The sequence below is a fragment of the Poecilia reticulata genome, chromosome 14 (genome assembly GCF_904066995.2).
Source record: "Poecilia reticulata chromosome 14, P_reticulata-male-v2, whole genome shotgun sequence".
Classification (NCBI taxonomy): Eukaryota; Metazoa; Chordata; class Actinopteri; order Cyprinodontiformes; family Poeciliidae; genus Poecilia; species Poecilia reticulata.
In genome coordinates, this window is record NC_088843.1 from 11,315,852 (window position 1) to 11,340,046 (window position 24,195).

General features: G+C 38.7%; 1 protein-coding gene across 1 annotated transcript; it reads right to left on the bottom strand.

The window, feature by feature from the left end:
• Positions 1 to 597: 597 nt before the first annotated feature.
• On the bottom strand, positions 598 to 22,883 carry pld2 (phospholipase D2). Its single transcript, XM_017308736.2, has 24 exons — positions 22,562 to 22,883; positions 18,624 to 18,783; positions 18,393 to 18,520; positions 17,308 to 17,450; positions 17,058 to 17,151; positions 15,840 to 15,905; positions 15,593 to 15,651; positions 15,267 to 15,512; positions 15,028 to 15,171; positions 14,849 to 14,932; positions 13,132 to 13,210; positions 12,909 to 13,019; positions 12,610 to 12,819; positions 12,351 to 12,498; positions 10,614 to 10,732; positions 10,238 to 10,351; positions 8,174 to 8,278; positions 7,703 to 7,791; positions 6,695 to 6,808; positions 6,444 to 6,490; positions 6,073 to 6,207; positions 5,477 to 5,630; positions 4,096 to 4,213; positions 598 to 3,104 (listed from the first exon to the last, which is right to left on the bottom strand). The coding sequence occupies exons 2-24, from the start codon at positions 18,754 to 18,756 to the stop codon at positions 2,880 to 2,882; spliced, it is 2,865 nt and encodes a 954-aa protein (XP_017164225.2). The 5' UTR covers positions 18,757 to 18,783; positions 22,562 to 22,883; the 3' UTR covers positions 598 to 2,879.
• Between the last annotated feature and the right edge of the window lie 1,312 nt (positions 22,884 to 24,195).

The following is a 24,195-nucleotide window of genomic DNA, read 5'->3' on the forward strand; positions in this document are numbered from 1 at the left end:
TACATTGTTTTCAACAGATCATCAGTTTTTTAAATAATGCATCATTCACCTCTAAAGAGTTCAAGAGAATGGTCTGGTGCATGCATAATTGAGACTATACCTGTATTTCTTACTACTTCGCCATTCACAGAGAAGCTCAAAGATGGAATTAGCAAGTAAAACCTGTTGGTAGCCAGGCATTAGTTTCTACATAAAATAATTCATTATAACAAGTTGGGAAACTGAACACACAGTTGTGTTAATAAGGTCTGCACTTCTGCATCTGTACAAGGTGCTTGTTAACTAGCTTCATGTCACAGGATTGTTTCCCAGTGAACATTCCTGTGTAACTGGAATGTGTACAGTATAAATAGCTATACCTTTTTATTTAAAGGTATAGTTCAGAATCATAACAGTGAGGTTAGAGGTCATCAGTGAATATTTGCAGTAGATAACTCATCTTTCTTAGGTATAACTTTCAAATAAAACTTCTCACAGAAGCTGAAGCTAACCAGACTTCTATCAATCTGAAGCAACTGCAATCTAAAAAACTGTAAAAAAATAAAATAAAAATAATAATAAATAAAAAATTGTATAGTAATAAATGTGAACAAGCAATTACATTTAACATATTTTTTTTATTTCAGGTTAAAATAAATGTGAAATCTCAAATTACAGAGGTTTAAAAGATTAGTGATTACAAAACAATATGAGAACAGACATTGATCCAACTTTAATTAAAAACAAGTATGAAGAAATAAGAAAAACAGCACAGCTTATAGTAAAAATGGTAGTTAGGAAGACAATTTGAAAATCATATCTACCCTGAGTGTTAGTGCCTCATTTATCGTATCTACAGATCTACATATAAAATGGTTTTAAAAATGTAAATATAGAGTTTGATAATATGCAATGAAAAATATTTCTCAAGTATTACAGTCATAAAATGAGTTCCTAAGGCTGGTAAGTTTAATACAAACAGAATGATTATAAGATCACTTGTTGATCAGTTAAAGGCATTTCTGCTTTCCCATCACAAAGTGTAGCACTTCAAACATTTATTTTTTTCTTACACGAAATAACCAGTAAAAATGCCAGCTTCTACTGTGCAAAGATTCAGAGTGGGTATTTTTTTTCTTCACAGTGTGACTATTTTTGAAACCAGGTGAGTACTGTGTCTAAACACAGATGGTTTTTTTCTGGCTCCTGTGTAAAAGGAGCTTTGTGTAGAGCGAGTTCACACGAGGCATCCGTCAGTCATATTTATCACACCAGTTTGAAACCAAGAGGTAGTGCACTTAACCTGGGCTTATCTGACAGTTTAGTACAATTGAACTTGAAAAGCAACATGGTGTTGTTTACATTAGTGAATCCTGTTTACCCCCTTTGGACACACATGCACAAAAACAAATACAATGCAGACTTTTCCCCACCGTTAGGGATATAAGACGCTAATTTCTTATTTAAAAACCTGACGAGCTTCCAGTCTTAAAAGTGTGCATCTAATTAGGAACACATTTTAAAGGGGAAGAACAGATTTTTCAAACACATCTATGTCATTCAGTTAATGCATGGCGCCTTGCAAAAATATTCCAATTTATGAATCAGCTCATTTTTGAAGCTAGTTGTCGGTGCACTCAGTTTTATTTAGGGATATCAGTAAAGAGTTTTTTTCACATTTTTAGTGACTAAATATGTTTAAATAATAAAAATGTTCTTACTTTTCATGAAAGAACCTCTACTTTGTGTTGACAAACTACCTAAAATCATAATATTATGTAATATCCTATGTAGCAATGTGACAAACTTCAGAGTTTATGAGTATTTTTGTAAGGCGTTGTGCAGTAGGTACATGTTTTCTCCAAATTAGGAAACAAAATATATGAAAAAAACAAAGTCCAGTCCAAGAGATTTGCATGTTGGTCAACAAGTGATCAATCTGAGCAGTTGGGGAGAAAAAAGTGTGTCAGACACATTATGTAACTTCTCAGCTGGACCTCAGCAAATGCCTCATGCCTGTGAGCAAATATAACATAAGGTAGACACACAAGACTCTTCATGGCTCCTAGACACGACACGGAAGTAGCTGCAGAATGCCAACAGTGTGTGGAATGTTGTGTTGGACTCCAGGTTACATTTGGATGTAACAGGAAAAAAAAAAGAAAAAAAAAGAGTAAAATTTAACAAGATTTCAACGACGCACAAGCTAAATATATTTTCTCTCTCACATTTAAATATAAAAATGACAGAGAAGTAACTAGTCCCCGCGTCCTCGATCAGCAATATTGCTTTCTTTCTTTTTTTTCTGGTACACCATCCTGATTTAGTAAGCCATCCCTCCTATCAGCGCTCTCCTTTTCTGCTCCATCGAGCCTTTATTTCAGCTGCGATCCAGTCATCTCTTTATATCCGTCACCATAACAACCACAAATGTTCTGACAGGTTTCCTGGCACTGCAGTGAGAGGTGAAGCCTCAGAGGGAGAGAGTGAGAGCGCGGGAGAGAGAAAGAGACAGAGCCACCCACCAACAAAAAAAATAAAAATCTTGCACCCGTAAATGTACACTATGTTCCCAGATCATGGGAGATGGTTGATTACCAGTCCAACCTCGCAGCCCTCCAATGAGTCACACACATCCATTTGTATGAGTTTACAATACCGTCTACCGTTGGTTGGTTCATAGAAGTTACGTGATAGGCATCATGAATAAACTGGCCAGCACAAGCTTGTCTGTTATTCTAAACTTTAAGTGATTTGAGCCAGACTTGATTTAGGATCGACCCATAAACTGTTTTAATGTGGGAGCTGGTGTTACAGTTCGTTTTGTGTGCTGGGATTTAGGTACAGGTTAGCAACGATTGTATCAGTGTTGTAGTGGCCTGATCTAGACAGACATGTGGTTACGTCCAAAGGTCTGTAGGAGCCATCCCTTCTTTACTGTTCCGAGGAGGCTGCAGGTTTTCCTCGCACAGGAATTTCAACGGAAAGTGAACCAGCAGTCCTCGGATGGCCTTCAGCTCCTCTGCCGCCTGCTCGGGGTCTGTGTCGCATAGGCGTTCTAGAGAGCCGTAGTTCTTCAGCAGAAGCAAGTTGTGAACACTGTTACAGGGAAGGCATCTGAAAACCTGACGGATAGAACGGAGAGGTAAGAAACCCGAAACTAAGGGTGCGTTCACCCTGCAGCCCATCCATCCATCCATTTTCTTGACACCCTTGTCCCTTGGTGGGGTCGGGAGGGTTGCTGGTGCCTATCTCCAGCTAACGTTCCGGGCGAGAAGCGGGGTTCACCCTGGACACAGAAACACACAGGACAAACAACCACGCACACACACACTCACACCTAGGGGCAATTTGGAGAGGCCAATTAACCTGACAGTCATGTTTTTGGACTGTGGGAGGAAACCGGAGTACCCGGAGGAAACCCGCGCATGCACAGGGAGAACATGCAGGCTCCATGCGGGGGGACCGGGACCGGGAATCAAACCCAGAGCCTTCTTGCTGCAAGGCAACAGCTCTACCAACTGCACCACTGTGCAGCCCCCACCCCCCCCCCCCCACTCCCTGCAGCCCAAAGTGACCCAATTCTGATATTTTTGATGTAATGCGACCTGTATCTGATATTTTCATGACAGTCTGAACAACACACTTAAGATTTTTTTCGAATGCGATCCAGGCCACTTGGTTATCCGATACGTATCCGACTTATCCTTGCAAATGTGACCAGGTCATTGACACTCAACAAACGTCACTATTCTGCGTCCTGATACAACAACCATGGCGGACTAGAAGATTTTGCTGATGTTTTAATAAATAGAAGATTAAGTTATTACAGTGGCACCATTAGCTCCACCATTAGCATCCATGTTTACTTCCACAAACACCGAACAGTTCTTCTTCTTCTTCTTCTTCTTCTTTATGGCGGTTGGCAAAACACCGAGCACGCTCTATTGCGCTCTCTACTGCACCTGCGGGACACTTTCAGGTCGTTTGCCGTTCACACTGGAGAACACGCAAGTCGCATTTGACAAAAAAAAAAATCGGAATTGGGTCACTGCAGTGTGAACATAGCATAATGGTGGCAAACAGTAGTAATGCGTCGTTTGCGTTCAATCATACCTTGTCGTAAATGATGGCGTTACGTTTTGCCGTTTCATTCCAAGTAAGGAAGAAGAAGTCGTCGCTGATTGGGTCGTCAATGTTGATGCTGGGGTCTGAAGTTGCTCCAGTCAGAACCCTGTTGCAACACAGAATTTAAATGCTGTTGGCAAGTTCAACAGAGTGCATTTGAACAATACAAAGTGCTGATCAACAAAAGTTTTCAAAGCACTGCACATTGTTTTTTTTTTTCTTTTCGCAAAAGTATTTGTAAGCCTTGAACATTTTCATGTCATCTTACATTACAATAACAAACTTCTATTTTATTTGGGTTATAGATTTCTTTGGGATTATACAGTATAATAATAATAAATTCTGAAAAATGTATTGATCTTATTTACCCCCTTTGAGATTAGCCTTTACATAAACATCTTTCATTGCATTTACAATAGCAGGTTTTATGGGGAGCATGCCTCTGCCAGCTTTACAGAGCTACACTTGGCATCGATTCTCAACTATATTTAGATCTTGATTTTGACTTGAAAATTTGGAAAATGTTATAATGGGACATGCTGATCAATTAAAGTGAGAATACTTGTTTGAACAAATTTATATTCACCAGGGATCTGAAAAGAGAGCTACGGGATTGATGCCTTGGGCACAGGCTGATGTGGATTTACCTCTACATGCTACAAAAAGAAGAAATTTACTACCTACAGCCGACTGAGGTTTTCCCATAATCCTTTTGGTGTGCGCTACGTTACTATATGAAGCTATACATGGTTCAGCTTCATCGTTTAAATTTAAACAGTAATAGGTTAAATCCATGAAGAAACATTGGGTTTGATGCTTCCATCCATTCAGAGTTAAATAACACTCAATGGGATATTTCAGTGTATTTAGGTGTGGTTTGGGGTTTTATGGTTTGTTGTGGTCGGCTGAAAAAGTTTGCGTTGCTGCTATGCATATTGTGCTGCAGACTTTTTTGTGTGCACATTGTTTATTTATGAGGCCCTACGTGACTATGAACCCATTCCGATGCTGAGTAGATGCTTTAAACAAATCATTGCATGGTTGTGCCATAACTTTCTTCAGCTGAACCGAATCTAAAGTAATCCTTTTTTGACGGAAAGAGGAACAATCAAGAGTCAGCACCGAGCTCCCGCGAGAAACTGCTGATCAGGCCCAAAATCTGGGTTTTGTGATTAAGTCAGAGAATATTATTAAAGAAATAATGTCTCAGCAAGATCTTGGGAAACTCATCCTTGCGTAGGTAAGGACACCTTTCTGGGTTGCGCTGCAGATTAAATGTTTGACAGTTTTGCTAGTTTGACACTCCAAATAAACAAACAGCCATGATCGATACTAGGGTGTTATCTCAGTAGCAATGTTCTGGCCCGACCTGAAGCACTCTTTGCGCAGAGCAAGCGCAAGCGGTCCTGCTTCGTATTCCTGTCCTCCCATGACGGATGGGACCCTCTCTTCATCTTCCACCAGCACTGCCAGCTCGCTGTCTCGGCTGCCCAGCATGCTGCGGTCATTGATGTTGGCTGATCCTGAAGCACACGTAGTAACAAGAGGTTCATTTAAATGACATATTTTAAAGCATTTGTTTAAAAGCAACAATACTGGTTCAATGTATTTTTTAACTTTTCTTGTGTTCAGTCGCGATTAATGGGTACCTTTACTAACATTTTTCTCTTTAAGGCAAATTCTAATATGCAAAGACGTAAACGATTTCAATTGAACATTAAATCTAGCACATCCTTTTTGTTTTCTTTTGGCTTACGCAGCAGTTTGCTTCTTACCTTCTCTCTGGTCCGACAAGGTGTAATAATAAAAGATTAGATATCACGAATGCCAGAATTTAGGAGTATTTCTTTTTTTTTACCTTGACGTAATTATGGAAAATAACGGGGATAAAAAAAAAATACTAAAAACTTGCAGTTTACATCATTTCTCTAACAACTGACTGGATTTCTTGAATGAGTGTCTCACCAATTATATATCGGCGGTCATCAGCAATGAGCGCCTTGCTGTGAACGTAAATCAGCTCTGTGACCAGCTTCTCGGAGAGCCGGGAATGCGTTCTGAGGCCACAAAATGTGATGTACTCAGTCCACTGGTCCTTCACTGGGGGACAGATCACAATGACATTATTTACTGTAGAAAATATTACTGGGAAGATTTAGAAACAACTCAAACAGACACGAGAGCTTCTTACAAAATTAAAATAAAAATAAAAAATCAAGAATAATGTGCAGAGACAAGTGAAGGAACAGAAAGACACACAGAAGAGATTTTTAGCAGGAGGTGAGTAGATGGATTTTTAAATGATAAACAAAACAGATGAGCAATCAGAAACTTACCCTCACTGAGCCTTGACAGAATCGAGTGATCTCCACGGCACATAGTCCTTACCCAAACAAACATGACAAATATAATTCAGCATTTTTGGGTTAGTGAGATAAATGTATTTGTACAGTTATATGTTGAATAACTTTATCATGAAAGAAAATATGTCTCAATGTCTCTCAGTGCTGATCCACAGGATGTGAAAAGTGCTATTTCTGTGCTGTGGGCTGAGAGCAGAATGATAATGCGAGGAGAAGGATCTCACCTGTAAGTGAAGTGCATAATGGCTTGAATTGCATTTCCACCTCCAGTGGTAATGTCTCCCTCGAAGCCAGGAAGCAAAGGAATCACCACAAACACCCTGTACTTCTTCTGCTCTCTGCAGGGGAAAAACAATGGCTGATTGGTTCCAGTTGCACTGATTGTACTTTAAAGGTACTAAGATCCAGTGATAAGGTGCTTTTTTTTCTTTTTAAAGAGTACAAAAGAAAAAAAACACTGTTTGAATGCATTTGGGCCAATTGCAAGAGGTGAAAAGATCAATCAGGTGGATATAGAAAAAAGGATGACAAATGAGTGACTTTTGACAGATTTTGACATAGATCCTGAAGCTTTCAACTTGAATTTGAGTTTAAATGGATTTAATTATACGTATTTGACACATAGTATGATTATAATGGCTATGATGCATTCTGACATGAACTGTGACGCTATTTGATGCTAGCAATGGTCTTCAGAACTTTGCGCCACTCTTCGCGTTTCATTGTTGTTTTAATTTAAATAAAACCTGCAGGTCTCCTTATATGCAACTCAAATGTTTGGCAGCCACATAAACAGTTTTTAAAAGTGGAATTTGATGAAAAAATATAAAAGGGATGTATTCAAAAGAACTCTAAAAACTGTCTTATTTCTGATGAGATGTAACCAGCGGCTTGAACACAAGGGGCTAGTTTAACAGGTAGAGTTAGTCTTGAATAAATAATGTTTAAAATCAAATTAAAAGCCAAACAGAAAAAAAACCTTGCATTGACTTGTTCTATAGATGGAAAACTACATCTGGACTGACTGACTGGATATTACCTTTTATATATCTTCATAATGGAAAAGAATATTTGATTACTTCAGTGAGAAGCTGAATAAGTGATAAAACTCTTACATTAAATCTTCTACTAGCTGAAGCACAAGTTTAATTAACCTAAACTTTTAAAAACTGGCTCTACCTAAATGTGCCAATAAATCATAGTTTACATCTGTCTTGTCAGAGAAATCCCACCTGTGTGCTCGCAGGATTCGATCTACGATTGCATCCCCGATCTTATTTTGGACGACCTTGTCCTCCGCACAGCTGATGAAGAACTGGTTCTAAGGGCAGAGAAAAGGCAGATGGTGACTCAGTATGAGGCGAGGGCAAAAGCAGACAGGAAGCTGGCAAAGAGCATCCACAAACCCTCAATTAGGCACCAAATATGTCAGAGAAGTGAAAGAAATTTGCTTTAGAGACATATCTCATAAAGCACCCTATTTGTAACTCCACAAATAAAAATGATGATAATATTAATTTATGTGTGATCACCTTAAAGAAAAGCAGCGTCAATGTCAAATAAAAAATTATTTAAAAAAAACCTGAAGCAAGGCCAGGTTTATGGTGACCGAAATAAAACTATTTAGAGATGCATTGATTTTGAAATGTAACTGCCAACGCTGCCAATATGCAGGAATAAATAAATACATTCTGCTGTTTTACCTCAATGTAGATGTAGTGCTCGCTGTTCTCAATGGTGTGTATGTAAGCCTGAAGGATCGAGTTCTCACTGCTTCCGGTTGACCAGCGTTCGGAAGAGCGCAGCACCTGAGGAAATAACACACACAAATTCCAAGAGTTCTCAATTCTTCCAGGACAATTCATCAAGTACGAGGACAACGGGTCATAGTGAATGCCAATGATATATAAAACATGCAAAAAACAGAGTGGAAGGGAAGGAAGTGTTCAGAATAAAACTCATACTTTTACTTTGGTTTACTACAAAAGCAGACGAACACTTCCAATAGACAAATTGTTTTGTTTTTGCAAATGAAGCAAACCTAAATCTAACAAAGATAATCCAATATTACTTCCACTAATTTTAAGGATGCTTGGCTGGTGGAGCGAACAGCTGCGCCCCTGCGCCAGCAGCAACATCAAATGTAACCAGAGAGCCTTGAAACCTGAATAACACAGCCACAATAGCAAGCAGGAAAACAACAACATAATGGGGCCACAAGGGCTACAGTTACAGACCACCGCCCACGCAGGAATAAAAGAATGCAAGCACATCAGCAGCAAATGTTTTTTGAACGTATATGCCCAATGCTCAGTGTTTGAACAATTTTAAACAAGCCATTTAACACAGCAGGTCTGTGCCGGTCAGCCTGCTTCCACACTAATGTTGTCATGACTTCTTTGCACTTCTAGCATTATTGTTAATTCGGAAAGGTCCAATCCTGTTCTCCAATCTGAACCCCAGGTTTAAGGATTCCTGTTGGAAATAAGATGCTTCTACTCTCTGTCCAACTCTTCGATAGTGTTTTCTCTGGCTTTGCAAACGAGTACAAAAATGCTGGAAGTAATTTCGCTCTTTACTTTTGTTCCACCATCTGCCACAGCGTAAGAAGCGTGAACACTGAAACGCTGTGTTTCAGAAGCCAGAACAGTGTCTCTTTGTTGCAAGGTTATCTCTTTGTTGCAAGGTTATCCGTCTGATTTCCTGTGTAAATCTAATCTGGAGACAATGTCAGGAGGGACATTCAAGCTCAGTTTCAACAGCCTGTCTCACATCACACCAACATCGCCAGCCTTCCTAAATTATAATATGTAACACCGTTTGCATCCACTGTAACGCGGTATCGCTTTCTGGCATTCAGAGACAGATTCTACTCTACCGTCTGAAGTAAAGCCTCTGGGATTTTTCTCTGTTGTATTGGACCAAGAGAGTCTGGTTTATGTCAGGCCCATCTTTGGTACTGTCTAATCACTGAGGCATTTGTTTCGCTACTATCATTCTGAATGAGAGTTGCAATCCACAACTAAATTCAGAGATTTACTAGGACATGACAACAGAGCAGTCTTTATTTAGTTTACTCAATGTTTGCATAAAAGCTGTGAAATCACCAACCCTGATTAGTGGTCTGAAGATCTTTTTCATGTTACTGACCTGATTATATTTAGGTGCTTACAAGTCATACAGGCCACAACGTTGGTGGAAAACTTGTTACTTTGGAAAGAACTCTCCTAGTTAGCCTTTCTCCTAGCTAGATTTTCTTTGAAGGTAGCTCAACTTTATTCAGACTGTAGCAACAAAGAGCAAGACTTTAGCAGTTGTGTTCATTCCTTGATATTGCTGCAGTTTTGGTAAATTCATACATACTTTATTTGGTATGGCAAGAAGCCATCTTCCATTGAATGTCAATTCAAACATGTTTTCAGGACGTTTTATTGAACTGTCAAAGCAGCAAAAACAACAAAGTGAAACGGCTCACTAAGCTACTCTGTGGGGACTGATTGTTCATTAAGGGGCCCAAAGCCTGGGCCCCATAAGGAGCAGTTAGTGCTGCTCTTGGGTTAGGATTTAGGTTTAGGACTAAGGTGTGACTTGAGGTTAGGTTAGATTTAGGGTTAGGCATTTAGGTTTAGGGATAGTCTATAGAAATGAATGAAAAATGTATGGAAGTCAATGCAAAGTTTCTGTGAAAATAGAAAGACATACAGGGTGTGCATGTGTGTGTGTGTGTGTGTGTGCATGCGTGTGCGTGCGTGTGTGTAATCAACTACCTGAACTTTGGCTTTCTGGGATCCAGGAACAATAAATGGCAACAAGTCTGCCTCAGTGTGAGACTTGGGGAGAAGGTAGGGGTAGAAGTTATCCTTGTACTTGACCTTGAAGATCTGAGGAAGAAATAACACTTGAATGCATGGATTCAAAATCAGAGAATTACACAGTAAAGTTTACTTCCAAAATACTTTTGCTCTTTTTATCTAAAAAACAAAACATACTTTAACAGTGAAAGTCCAGTCATAACATGACTGCAATCCCCTAAAGCATCTGTTATATGCCCTCCCTCTTAAATATCTGTAATAGTAGGAATTTTGCACCCTCAACATGTTCATAAAACTCAAAATGTTAACAATATAAGCATTAAAACCTTACCTTAGTAAAGTTCCAGCGCTGAATGAAGTGTCTGGCAACATCCCTGGCAGCTTTGCCGTGCACAGCTGTAGCCAGGTCACGCCAAGGCATGCGAGGAACTTTAGTGCGGTCAATGTTGTCTGAAAAAAAAATATAATGTCATCCTCTAGCTCAAATGCACTTTGTACATCAGTATCCTCATAGTCTGACATGCAACTGGTTTGGGTCTGAGAGTTAGAGCAGCAGTATGTGACTTTTATAAAAAAAATTAAAAAAAAGTGTTTTACATATTTGTTCAAACTGTAACCGTGTTGTGACAGTATGAGACAGAAAATCTGTGGAAAAGAAATCAAGCTCCTCTGCCTTCTGCCTATGGAGCTGCTGTCATCTGAACAAATACACTGCTCCATCAGAAACAACCAATCAGAGCCAGGAGGAGGGTTTTAGAGCTGTCAATCACCCATGTGTATGTGCTCTCTCATCTTGCCCCATTCTCTCTGCTACACTACAGCTGGTTCACCACAACAGAGGCTGCCATGAACACTCAGGCTAGTTAGCATGGCTACTCATCTGATTTCCTGGAATGGCAAGTTGTTTCTCCGCCATTAGCACATTTAGCAGTGCATACACAAGGTTTATCGACAGCGCTAAGACACTCCTCCTGGCTCTGGTTGGTTGTTTTTTGACCAGGAGCGGTGGATTTGTTCAGACGGCAGTAGTAGCTCTGAGAGGAGGTGGCGGAGCTCAATCCTTTCACAAATTATCTGTCTCATATTACACTATCGCAAATATGACAAACATATTTTTGTAAAAGTTACATACTGTAGCTTCAAGGAACTAAAACAACACACTCATGTGTGACGCTGTCTTCTAGGGACTGCGATTGGTTCTCCTTCTTCTTGTTTAATGGCAGCTTAATGTAGCATCACCACCATCAACTGTTAAATAGCATAAACCAAATGTCGCCCAAAGAGACCCCTCAAATCCTACCATACAAATCGCTCCCGCTTAAAAAAATAGAATAAGACCTGGTAGCTTTTACTTCCTGAGTCTTCCTGTAAAATATCAGTGAGGTCTAGTTTGATTGGTTGATAACACGAAACAAAATAAGACATACTCACAAGGAAAAGCAAATATTCCAGCAAGTAATCAGTTGATAGAAATGAACTGATAATTGGATCTAGACTGGATTAAGAAAAGTGTGTCATGATGATGTACCCTATGCAAAACTGAACTAATTGCCAAACAGCCTCAACATGTTTGATTGCACCTTGTTTACATCTTCATCATTATTGTGATTTGTCACAGCTTCTCGCCATGCTGGTCATTTTACTGAGCCACCTATTTGATTTTAATGTGGACGCTCACTTGTCAGCAATTCATGGTGCTTAATCTGGCAAAACGACCAACCTGAAATGGAGAGTAACGAAAAATCCAAACAGGACAGAGGAACACAGCTCAACTCTATACATTTTAAGAAGAACGTCTCTCCTTTGTGTCGCTCTTTCTGGTACCTTCCCGTGCTTTTAGTCGTCTACCTGTCATGTGTAAGGTGCTTTAACAAAGTTTTAACTCAAGAGGGTGTCTGCAATGTAATTTCTTTACCATTATTAATTTATTTTTCAGTTGAAATATTCAGAATCTGCCACATTAACAGTGGAAAAGGTGTCTTGTTCTTACATCACAAGAGAATTTAATAAATTGAGTAAACGTTTTTAGATCTAACCTTCCATATATAGTGAAAGAGGTTTTCAGTACCTTCAAAAGGCCTGTCCAGCAGGGTCCAGTCTTTCTTGATGAAGTTGCTGTAGTCCTTGCCAAGCCACAGTTTAGTGTTACCAGCCAGGTTAGTTGGATTCTGTTTTGTTTGGTTACCTGCATTCTGGCCATCAGCCACACCATTGTCCTGTTTAGCAGAGTCACTATTTTAGGACACTGCCTATGCACTAATACACAAATTACGGTAAACAAATGTACGGCACACCAATTAACAGCACCCAACAGGGCACATGCTTACAGTTGCATCTTTGTTTGAATGCTCCCCCGTGTCCCCGTTTAGCATTTCTGCCTGACCCAGGTCGGCCAGCCGATACTCTCTGTCGTCCCATCTCCCAAACGCCAGGTCGAGTCCCCCAACAAACGCCACCGTCTGGTCGATGGCAACCATCTTCTCATGGTGAGCCCACAAGACCACCGCAGATGAAACGTGGTCTGGATGTCGCATCACCTGACGGATTACAGGAGATCTAACTGTTAGTCGAGCACAGCAAACAAATGTAACTCTGCAAAGCAGTTTAACCCCAAAAGACCACAGACCTTGATGTTTGGGTGCATGTTCATCAGACTCCGTTTGCTGTAGTCGCTATTGATGCCAAGTGCCATCTCCACCTCCTTGTAAAGCAGGACACAAACCTTGACTCCTTGTTCCTACAGATAAAAGAGGCGATATGGTTTTGAAACAAAAACAGCTGAGTTTAAAATAATAATAATAAAATTTTTTTTAAAATTTGTGTTTCATTAAAAGAGAACGAATCCCTACTGCTTTCCGTTTCAGTATCTCATCCAGTCTCCAGCAGTTGTCAGTGGCAGGTCTCTTTAGGAAAATTTCCGGGCTCAGCCTGATAAGAGATTAAAAATCAGAAAAAATTATTCTGTATGCTAATGACCTTGGAAATGTAACTTTTATAATACAGTGCCTACCAAACGCACTTTGAACTTTTCTTCTTTTTATCATGTGACAACTGAAAACCTTAAGGTATTCTACTGGAAATCTTTAAGTGGAAAACCACATGAGGCTGTGCTTAACTGCAAAGTAAAAGAAAGGATTCTGGTTTTGTATATTTAAAAAAAGAAAAAAAAGGGTGGTGTCAGTACAGAGCTATGCTGATGTTATGGCAACAGAGTAGCCATATCAGCAGATTCTGCTGTCCTTCTGCTGGCTCAACAGGAAGTAACACTTTCAAAATAAAAACCTGAATTTCACAATAAAGCTAACCTAACCTGACATTAACCTTACTGAGAATGACAAACTATATGATCTTATTATTCCTTATTTATGACTCCAACACCTGAGTCAGTATCTTTGTGGAACCACATTTTGATGCTGAACTACAGCTACAAGCATATAGGGGTATGTTGGTACTAGTGTTTCACATCCAAAGAACTTTCTCTGTTGATTTTCAACATTTCATAACCTCACTCATGCACTTAAAGTTTCAGCTGTTGGAGATTTAGAAATAGATCTAGGTTTAGACTCTGACTTGATCACTCTTACACATGATTTTAATCTAAACCACCTTAGGAAGGTGAACTTCTGCACCAGGCTCAAGTCTTTCATAGCCTCTAGGAGGTTTTGTCTCTGAATTGGCCTGTTTTGAGCTCCATCCATCACTCCATCAACACATTCCCTGTTCCTGCCACTTGCATGTTTCATCCTAGAGAGAGTTTGTTCAGAGTGGTGAGCAGTGTTAGTTTTATTCTTATATGACTGAAGGACCTTCTTCCATTTGTCACTACATGGCAAGTGGCAAACTGCCAGCAAAACTTCTAATGGTTTTCTTTCAGCAATGGGCTTTTTCGCTGAACTCTATTACAAAAATGTCTGATTTGTGACCAAACTAATAGCTGTCTTGTCAACAAATATTCCTACCTGAGTTGTAAATATTTGCATCTCCTACATTTATTCTGTCATTTTAGATGGATGGTTATCATAGGTCCCCATGGGTACCTCTTTAAATAATACTCTCCATGCCTGGCCTGTCAGCTTAGGGTGGAGGTGTCAATAAATTAGCAGTTGCGTCGTATTTTATTTATTCTTATTTTCTTATTTATATGATGACAGATGCTATACCTGCTTTTTCATACTGCTTTTTTATGTTTTGCTGGGGCTACACACACTGATACCAAAGGGCAATTTATCCTAATCAATACCTTAGCAGTGGGAAAATATCAAAGTCCAATTAGTGAACAGGGACGACATGCAGAAAGAGCCCTGGTCAAGACTTTGTTTACTAACTAGCAATTCAATTAACTTTACTTAGAGGTATCAGGGTATAGAGGAAATATTTTTGCTTTATCACATAAAATATATACATATAAAAAAAACATCTATCACTTTCTGTCCTCTTCACAGCTATGCACTATGCTGGGTTAGTCCACAACACCAAATCCCAATAAAACAAGAGAAAGTTTGTGGTTTTAAAAATGGTCAATTTTGCACAGGTTGATGGAGTATATAAGTCTGTTTATTCTCTTACCACCAATCTGTGATGAAAATCTCCTGCTTTGCTTCTTCAAGGGCATCAGCCAGGTCTGCAAAGTAATCTTTCCCATTCACATACCTTAAATGAAAGCCAGTGTACAATAATAAATAATTGAAAGGAACGACTGAAACTGACTGTGATTGTTAGAGTCATGTGTGGATCAGGAATCTGACCATTTAGTAAGAGTGTCTTCTCGCGGTGGAGCAAAGCCTTGGAAGCGGTGGACTTTCAGAAAGTCACAGGACTGAGCCAGCTGGTTGATTTCATGAGTCCACCACTGGCTTTGTCTGTAGCTTCTGCACTTGATGATCAAGTCCCTGGTTTAAAAATACAAAAAAAACGGAAGTGAAGTAAAATGAGCAAAAATGCGATAAGATATAGACATAATTTAAAAAAAGAAAAGCACACATACCGTGTGAAGTTCTTAATGCAGACTCCGTACTCTGTTCCAGTCTCTGCACTATCCACTTTCACCTCAAACTCGGGGTCAAAAAGCAGCACGAAGTTGATTTCACTGTTGTCACGGCTCATATACAAAAGGAAGGAGTCTTTGACCACCAGCCATCGGTGCGACCAGCTAAAACACACCCGATGGTGGCCGATGCAGTTCAGACCCAGAACACGATGACCACCCGACCTCTTAATGATCGGCCCCTCCCTGAAACATCACAATAAGCCTTTATCGTCCAGTCATCTCCCCAGGAGTCATTGTTTCATTCAAACATTTTCTTTACTTACAGGCCTTTTGGTCCCAGATCAGTGACAAAGGAGAGAGCACCGACGGAGAGGAATTCAAGCTGAAAAAGACAAAAGGAATGTAATCATGAAATGCGACTGTAGACTGTGTAACGTCCACTGAATACATCAGAAGAAAAGATGCTTTGGCACGACAATGGGGCGACCCGTTTTCCTGTCTGACAATCGTCAAATAAAGTCTACTAGAGGTGACAAAACTTTTAAGACAAAATATGTTTTAGAAATTTACCATGCTGCGATCATTTCTACAGAATCCGTTCTCCAGCAGATTGTTCAGGTACTCTTCAAGGTATTTCTGCGTTGAAAGGGGAGTTAGTAAAATACCAGTTGACATTTGATCAGATTATTTCCCCCACAAGAATATTTCTTTCTGTAAGAATGTATGAGAACGACATCACCTTACAATACGTAGCCAATTTAAATCTGTTTTTATATTTTGTCATGTTACGACCACCATCCTCAGTGAAATTATATTTAAATTTTATGTTCGAACTACACAAAATTCTTTGGTGTTTTTGATTCAGACCAATTTTTTCTCGTATTTTTTAAAAATGAAATCCAGTGCAGCCTGTTGTCTTCATAATCAGCTTTATCAAAATGGTGTCAACTTGTGTGTCATCTTAGCTCAACATAAATCCAATAAATATCTGTCTTTGAGCTAAAAACTCAAAATATAAATAAAATTATGCTTAATTTAACCATAATAAACTAGAGATGTGACGTTCATGAATGATCCAATTATTTTGAGCAGCTCTTAATCACGAACAACCAGACTTGAGTAACAAGAGCAGTTTTTTTTTTTGCTTTAGTTTATTTTTTGTTTTTTTAACAAATAATAAGAAGTACACTGCAGTACTTTTTATTATTCTATTTAACTTAAATTATATTTATTTGATCAGCACATGAATCAAACAGAAGGAAGGGCTGGACGTTTAAATGTTGTCATTGCTCGCTGTTTGTTTTTCCATCACTAAAAAAATATTTTTAAGGTATTTATTAAGCCTTGTTTGCGGGATCATGCGAGTTTTGCAGCTCTAGAAAAATTGTATTTGGATGGAACAAAGGAAAAATGGCTTACTGACCCCCGGTCTATATAATCCCTACAAATATAGTGAAGCTTGTGGATGTAACATGGCAAAAATGTGACTAAAATAATCTTTTTATAGGTGTTTTTTTTTTTTGCAAGAGACTAAAGTTAAATCAAGAAGCCTTTAGAGCAGGGGTGTCCAAAGTCGGTCCTCGAGGGCCGGCATCCTGCATGTTTTAGTTCTCTCCCTGGTTTTACACACCTGGATCAAATAATGGCTCATTAGAGGCCTAAGAGGAACATAGACTTGCTGAGGAGGTTGTTACAACAACCAGGGAGAGAACTAAAACATGCAGGATGCCGGCCCTCGAGGACCGACTTTGGACACCCCTGATTTAGAGGATCCTGAATCCTGGATACCGTTTTGCTTGAGGCTCCTCTCGCGCGTTCTGTCCCATGTAGGCTGGGCATTTCCTCTGACATTTCCCTCAGCTGCTGCCTTTCCTTCTCAGCCCTTTGAAAAAAAAAAAAAAAAACAGAGTTTGAATATTCAAAGTAATCTGTGCTTGAGAGATGCAATATTAAAATCTCAAAGCAGTACATCACTCAGACTTCAAACACACGTCCCCCTGAGTAAGAGGCTAATTTGCATGTCAGTCGAGACACCGACCTTCTAGTGGGTATAAAGTGAAGCATCATCTTGTGTTTGTAAAGGTCTCGGTGAAGCTCCTGAAAGTGCTTGTACTTCCGCTTTACTACCCAGTGAAAGGGTCCATGAGTTAACTTCACCGTGTACAGGTTTCGTACACGCACCTGGGGGCAGATCATTCAAATTGCATAAACCAGATTAATTAGCCATAAAATAACAAACATTAAATACCAAAGAAGGAACCAAAAAAGAGAGAACATTAATGTTTGTGTCCATAAAAATATATACATTTGTATTCAATTGTTTAGCATTTCTGATCTGCATTTTCATAAGCGCTTAAACTGTTAGCTGCTGTTTACACTACAACATGTAAACAAGACCTATACATGCAATGCCTAATTCTCTCATAGTAAAATCATGCGCATTTATTTAACACACCATATCTTATGGAGCTTAGGAGGAAAACTTTCAAGCGACTGATAACACAATAAACTTGTGTTATCAAAGCATTTTTAAGCCAAATCTGTCTAACAGCCAAAGCTTGGTTAAAATCAGGACATTAGCAGGACAGTGATCTCCACCGCAGCCACAAGTCAACAACAAAATGGCTCAGAAAGTACAGAACACATTGAAATGGTCAAGTCAAAGTTCAAACCCCTACAGTGCAGAAGAGGAAAATGCTTATGCAGAAAGTAAGGTTTGCATTACTTCAATAAACTGAAGTAATGTTATATACGTCCGATACGACAATGAGACAAAGTGTCATCCTGAAAACTTCTAGTTATTGGTGCAGCAGGTTCTTCACCTACACGTTTAATTGTGCGGGTTTTTTTTTTTAGTAGACAGAGCTTTTCCATTTTGGATGCATAATTTCTTATAAGAACCATATGCTTTTGTATCATATGAATGTACTTTTAAATAACATACAACATTCAAAAGACATTTTTATTTCAAAGTCTTCTCTGCACAATGTTTCTATCACCTTACATCCGAGTGTGATGTTAAAAATAAATGTGTATGCTTCCTTTCTGTACGTGCTGCATTTTACTGAAGAAAATACTCATTAGCTGGATACAAAAAATATATATATATATCATTATATTCACCTTTGATCGACTAGTGTGTTTCTCTGTGTTGTCCACATTGCATGTAATAGGAGTACCAGGCATTAAGTAAGGTAGATCCATTTCTTTAATTTCAGGCAGACGATGAATTATTGTAAAAGGACGGCCCTCTGGAATACAGATAATTGGAATAAAAACGTTACTAAGAGGGTTGCCATCAAGCAAAAAGCCAGCTTATACATTAGCTTTTATTTCAGGAATATTTTTCTTTACCGGTTTTTTTTAGGAGGCTGTCTAGTTCATCTAGTTTCAGGTCATAGCGGTCGTGCGAGAAGCGCCTCTTGTTGAGGCGCGGTACAGCTGAGCTCACAGCTGCAGGCTCGATCTCATCATCTGGACCAGACATGGCGCTATTGTAGAAAGGTCAAGCTCCCTTACGAGAAAGAAAGTAAATATTATCCAAAAAATTTGACATTACAGATGAAAAAGAAAGACCAAAACAAGATCAGACTCTTAATGCTGGTTAAATCTTGGAGGTCAAAGTTTCTGGTATTAAATACAGCAAATTTGTAATAAAATTGATGTCAGTTTTGATCAAAAGGATAAAAATAGTCATAGTAAAGCTGTGCAAAAAGTTGAAATGTAACCACAGATTTTCAAGCTATATGGAAAAAAAATACAGTGCAGCCCCTCCCAAACCTGTTGCTAAGCATCACCTTCCAATAATCAGTTTTCTTGTAGACATTATCAACAGACATCTTGTCTTTTTGAACGACATGTTCTCTTATGGTTTTCGTCTTGCAGAGTTTCCAAAAACAACTGGATGACCGTGCCGTGTAATGTTTGCACTCCTAGGGGGCAAGGAAGTCATATTTTCCCCAAAACTGACTAAATAAAATGAAAAACACAGATTGTATTTTTCTGTTTTCAGGCTGAAATTATGCTACTGCCATAATGAAAAAAAACCCCAAACAAACAAACAAAAAACCCACAGTTTTCACTCTCAGAAATTGTGAGGTCCTTAGGCTGGCAATTTCAGAGGCCTGGCTCATATCACAATTTGGAGGCTTCGCTAGCTGTTTCTGTTCCCCCTAAGGCAACAATCAGACCCGTGCCACAAGATTTCCAAGCAAGCACAGAATTAACACTCTGTGTCGCCAAACAAAGATGCAACACAGCCGAGTGACGCAGTGGTAATGTCTGAATAATTGGGTTAATAATCTGCAAACAGGATCACAAAGCGCATATAATCACAGAGGAAGGAGACAAGCAATAAGTGAAAGTAAAAATAACTCAAGAAAAACAAAACAAATCTGTATCATAATAACTGAAATGGGAGGGACTTAATTTTGAAAGCTAAAAAACGTGAAGATCTTCATACGTCTATCCAGTGAGCAACAATACGACATCTGAGACATGAAAGATGCAGCTACCAGTAAGAAAATAAGGGAGTGTGTGGGGCCTTGTATGTGGTGTGTGGGTAGATGTCTTTGAATGGCTGTTTCCAGGGAAACAGGGCAACTGGAAAGGCGGGTGTGTACATCCGTGTGTGTGTGTGTATCCAAGACAATAAAAGAGGTACTGAGAATTGCGGTTGAGATATAGCAGAATCACATCTGCAGTAAATCCAAACACTCATCCAGGAAATGTGTGATTATGTCACAGCTCTTCCATGTGAAACGAGGATAAATATTACATGTGAGAGAAAACAAAAACACAAGAGGCTGGATGGCAGACAGGAAGTGACAGTGGGAACACCATCTGCGATTGTGTGAAGCGTTTACAAGATCTGAAGAGCTACAACATGAACAGATCAGGGTTTGTTTTTTTTTTTTCAAATGATCACTTCCACTCTTGTGTAAGATAATCACAAGACCCTCATGTCACCCAGCTGATGTAATCCAATGTTTCACGGATGGGACCGTGCTTGAAAAAAGCTGCACGTTTGATTAGAATTTGTTTTCCAATTATATGTTAAATGAAAAAGAAAATGAAATGATTTTGAGGTTTTAATAATCTATTAACCAGAATGAGTCATCCACTAGCTTCTTTCAAACTAAATGTAAAATCTAATAAACATATACTTAAATATGGCATTATTAAAGTACAGCATAGCTAACTTATAAGTTAAGCATTCAACTCCTGTTCTTCCGAGTGGTCAACAGTTAATTGCATAGCGTTTTATCTAGTTCAGAGGACTCCAAAGCCCTTCACACTTCAGTTATTCACATACTGGTGGTGGTAAGCTTCATAGTAGCCCTGCTGCAGCAGTGTAACCCGGACCCGAGGAACTTCTGACCACCACCAGCAGGCACGGCAGGTGAAATGTTTTGCACAAGAACACCAACGATTGAGACAAACGGAGTGAGGGTTCGAATCTGCAACCCACCGGCTACAGGACAAACTCCTAACTCCGTCACCCCAAATTTCAAACCAAAGATGGATAAAAAAAAAGAAAAAGAAAAGTGTCCGTTTAACCACCTGGAAGCACAACGTTGAGGCAACATTACTCTATTTGAACTAAAGCGCCACATTTTTGTAATTCTCCAGTTTCTTCAGAGGCATCATGGCTGCTTTTCTGATTAACGCTGTGCTCGCCTCACCTGTCTCTTTAGTTGGACGACCGTGTCATGGTAGGTTTCCAGTTGTGCCAGCACTGAGAGACACTGAAGGCTAACCATGAATAATGATGTTTGTTCACTAATGTTCACACAGATTGTATTTTATTTACTGATCTCAGAGTAAAGACGGATGAATACATGCCACACTTTTAAGATTTATGATTGTAAATCGTTTTACAAAAATATATATCCTTTTTTTATTACAACTTTATAGTTTTGTACTACTTTGTGCTTGTTGAGCACATTAAATATTGATAATAAAAAAAAACCATAAAGGTTTGTGATTGTGATAATATGTGGAAAAGTTCCAGCAGGGTAATGTGTTGCCTTCTGATAAAAACATTACGTTTTTGGTCATGAAAATTAACAATAAACATGATTATTTATTGTTAATAATGGTTAATAGTGCAAAAGGTTGCTGGTTCAGCCCTAAACAGTGAGAGTGAGCTTTATCATCATCAGACACACTTATTACCATCTTGTCTGTTCAGTTTTTTTTCTTAGTCTCTAGAGGGAATTTCACAGGTTAAGAAACAGAAACAGAATGCCAGATCTGATTGTTCTGCATGTTTGATGAAATATTTATCTTTATAAAATCAGAAAAGATAACCTCACTAATTCAGATGAATGCACTTTTAAGCTGAAAAACGAAGCAACACGTTGACATTTTAACATATTGACCTTTCTGATACATAAAAAAAAAAAGCAGAAAATCTGGTTTCTACCACCAACCAATGCAAAGGCTGGTACACCTTGCAACATAAAAACTGGGTGTAGTCACAGGTGAAACTGAAAACACAGGACTCAGGACTCAATCAGGTTTCTCAGCTTGATGGTTAATTCTGAAATAAAGCTTTAGACACATACAAGATTATATTTCGTTGCATGTTTCATCTTCCAATCAAACATTTCAGACATGCATGTTATCTGCTATGCTGGAATATTTTAAGGGAATAATGGCAGATTTGTACTTTTAAGCCTGGACTTCTCTATCAATAGATGGAGGAAAATAAATGCCACCTAGTGGGGAAGCTAATAAACATTTATGATAAATTCCTTGACTAAAACAACAACGCAAAGTCAGATCCTACCAGGAAGCAGTTTTAAATAAACTTTGCTATATATATATATATATTTTTTTTTTTTTTGTAACTTGTGTCCCTGTAACTTTAAAGTTTCTGACAAGAAGTGATTGAAGTTTTGATTAAGTTTTGGAATCCGTCAGAGAGTTTGGTAAAGTGCATACAAATCTGCTTGAACGATTAAATAAGCAGAATAAAATCAGCTGAGAGCGATTTAAACGTTCATATCAAGGTTATTCTGATATGAACGTGTAAAGGATGTGATCTAAGTTTCTCTCGTCTCCACCCATCCCTCTTACCACGTCTGAGTCCGCCATAAACTTCACATCCGTCTTCAAAAGCGCGTAAAAAAAAAAAGTCACGGCTTTCAACAGACAAGTACTGTATTTAGAAAACTATTTTTGCTGTCATACCCCAGCGTGTAAAAATCTGCTGTTAAGACATATCGTCACGTCACTGCGACAACGTAACGAAGCGATATATGCCGACGCCTAAAAAATATACTTACTCGTGTTTAATTACAGCCGCAGCCCAGTCCACATCCACACTCCAAACATTTGTGTCAAAATCTGCGCATTTCACACCATTATTTCATCGTTTTCCAACCAGTGTGAAAATGTCACCCTGTAGTTGAGGTGATGCACTCGTTTAGTCCCTCCCATTGGCCGAACATGGGGACAGCATGAAGGGGTGGAAATGTGATGAGAGCCCTCTGTGTAAATATTTAAAGAGCTGGTTTAGGATGGGCTTTTCTGCTTGTTCACTAAAACAAAACTCAGATCAGTTACTCGGGATGTTCGGTATTCTTGTAAGTAAGAAACAAAATAGGAATGAGGGAGATTCACTTTCCTCACGCGAGAATATTATGCTCATATATTACAGAGAGCAAGTCTAGGCCTGCCTGCTAACATGAAAAACACATTCAAGAATGTGTAGTAGTGCACATACTAGTGTCTATGAGTGCAACAACGTCAGACGAAAGAGCACGTGACTTCCGGTACGGGCTCTTTCAAAATTAAGTTCAAATTAATTTTGAACTTAATTCAACATTAAGTTCAATTTTTGAACTTAATTCAAAATTTAAGTTTTGAATTAAGTTCAAAACTTTGTTCAAAACTATATGTTTTTGAACTATATGTTCAAAAACATATAGTTGTTTTCTCTTCACAAGGATTCTGCTGCATTTCAGAACAAATGGCATCTTAAGGCAAACGTCATACAAAATTACATAATCAGATCAATCCGATTGTTGAGACAGATTCGAGGAAAGAATAATTTATCCTCACTTTTCATAAGCTGAAGTGTATGTTTTTTTTTGTTTCCTGAAAAACAGTTACAGCCTTGAAGTAACAAATACTTTATGGTCCCATTGTGAAGGTTTTCCTGTCGTCAAGAGAAAGGATGTTCCTAATTTTGATGGTGTTACACAGGCAAAAGTGGGCACCTACATTGGTTTAATATGGGATTTTAAGGGCATGTTATGGTAAAACATGACTCAGATATTTCTTAAGGTCACAAAAGTCTTAAATGTAATAATTTCTCTTTAAAATATTAATATTCAGATTATCTAATTGGGTCCTAAATTTGCATAAATAGTATTTCTTTCAGTTCAAACTAAAAGTATTTTTAATGAGGTTTTGCTCATAAGCCAAACATGTCATTTTTGGGGGGAAATATAAAGTAAATTCTGAAAATGTTTGACAATACAGAAAGATAATATTAATTAGCAGTAGATAAGGTCAACTTTGCTGTTAAAGGTGCAAACCAAAAATTTGGGATTAGAATGGGTTTACATTTTACTGTCTCACACATCATACAAAAACCCCTGTGAACTGATTTCTCCTTATCACAAGGTACAGAGGGGACAGATGGATGAAAAATGATATTTGGTTATATATAAACCTTTATGTGAGCTGAAGGATATCACTTTGGCTACCACTATTACCTTGCAGCAAGAATGTCCTTGGTTCAAGTTGCAGCCTAGAGTTTGTCTGCATGGAATTTGCATGATTTCCTGGTGCATGTTTGGGTTCTTTCCATGGGCCCCGACTTTTCCCCAAAGTCCAAAAAAAATATGACTATTTTAGTCACTCTAAGATGAGTGTGGGTTTACATTATTGCTCATGCTGCCCTGTGATGAAC

What these genes read in the sequence shown, in the direction of transcription:
- pld2 (XM_017308736.2), bottom strand. Translation starts at nt 18,756, where the DNA reads ATGTCTGGTCCAGATGATGAGATCGAGCCTGCAGCTGTGAGCTCAGCT. An exon ending in TCTGTCAAGGCTCAGTGAGG is followed by an intron (nt 6,208 to 6,443) that starts GTAAGTTTCTGA and finishes TCTGTCCCCCAG; the next exon opens with TGAAGGACCAGTGGACTGAG. An exon ending in CTGCGCAAAGAGTGCTTCAG is followed by an intron (nt 4,214 to 5,476) that starts GTCGGGCCAGAA and finishes GTGTTGCAACAG; the next exon opens with GGTTCTGACTGGAGCAACTT.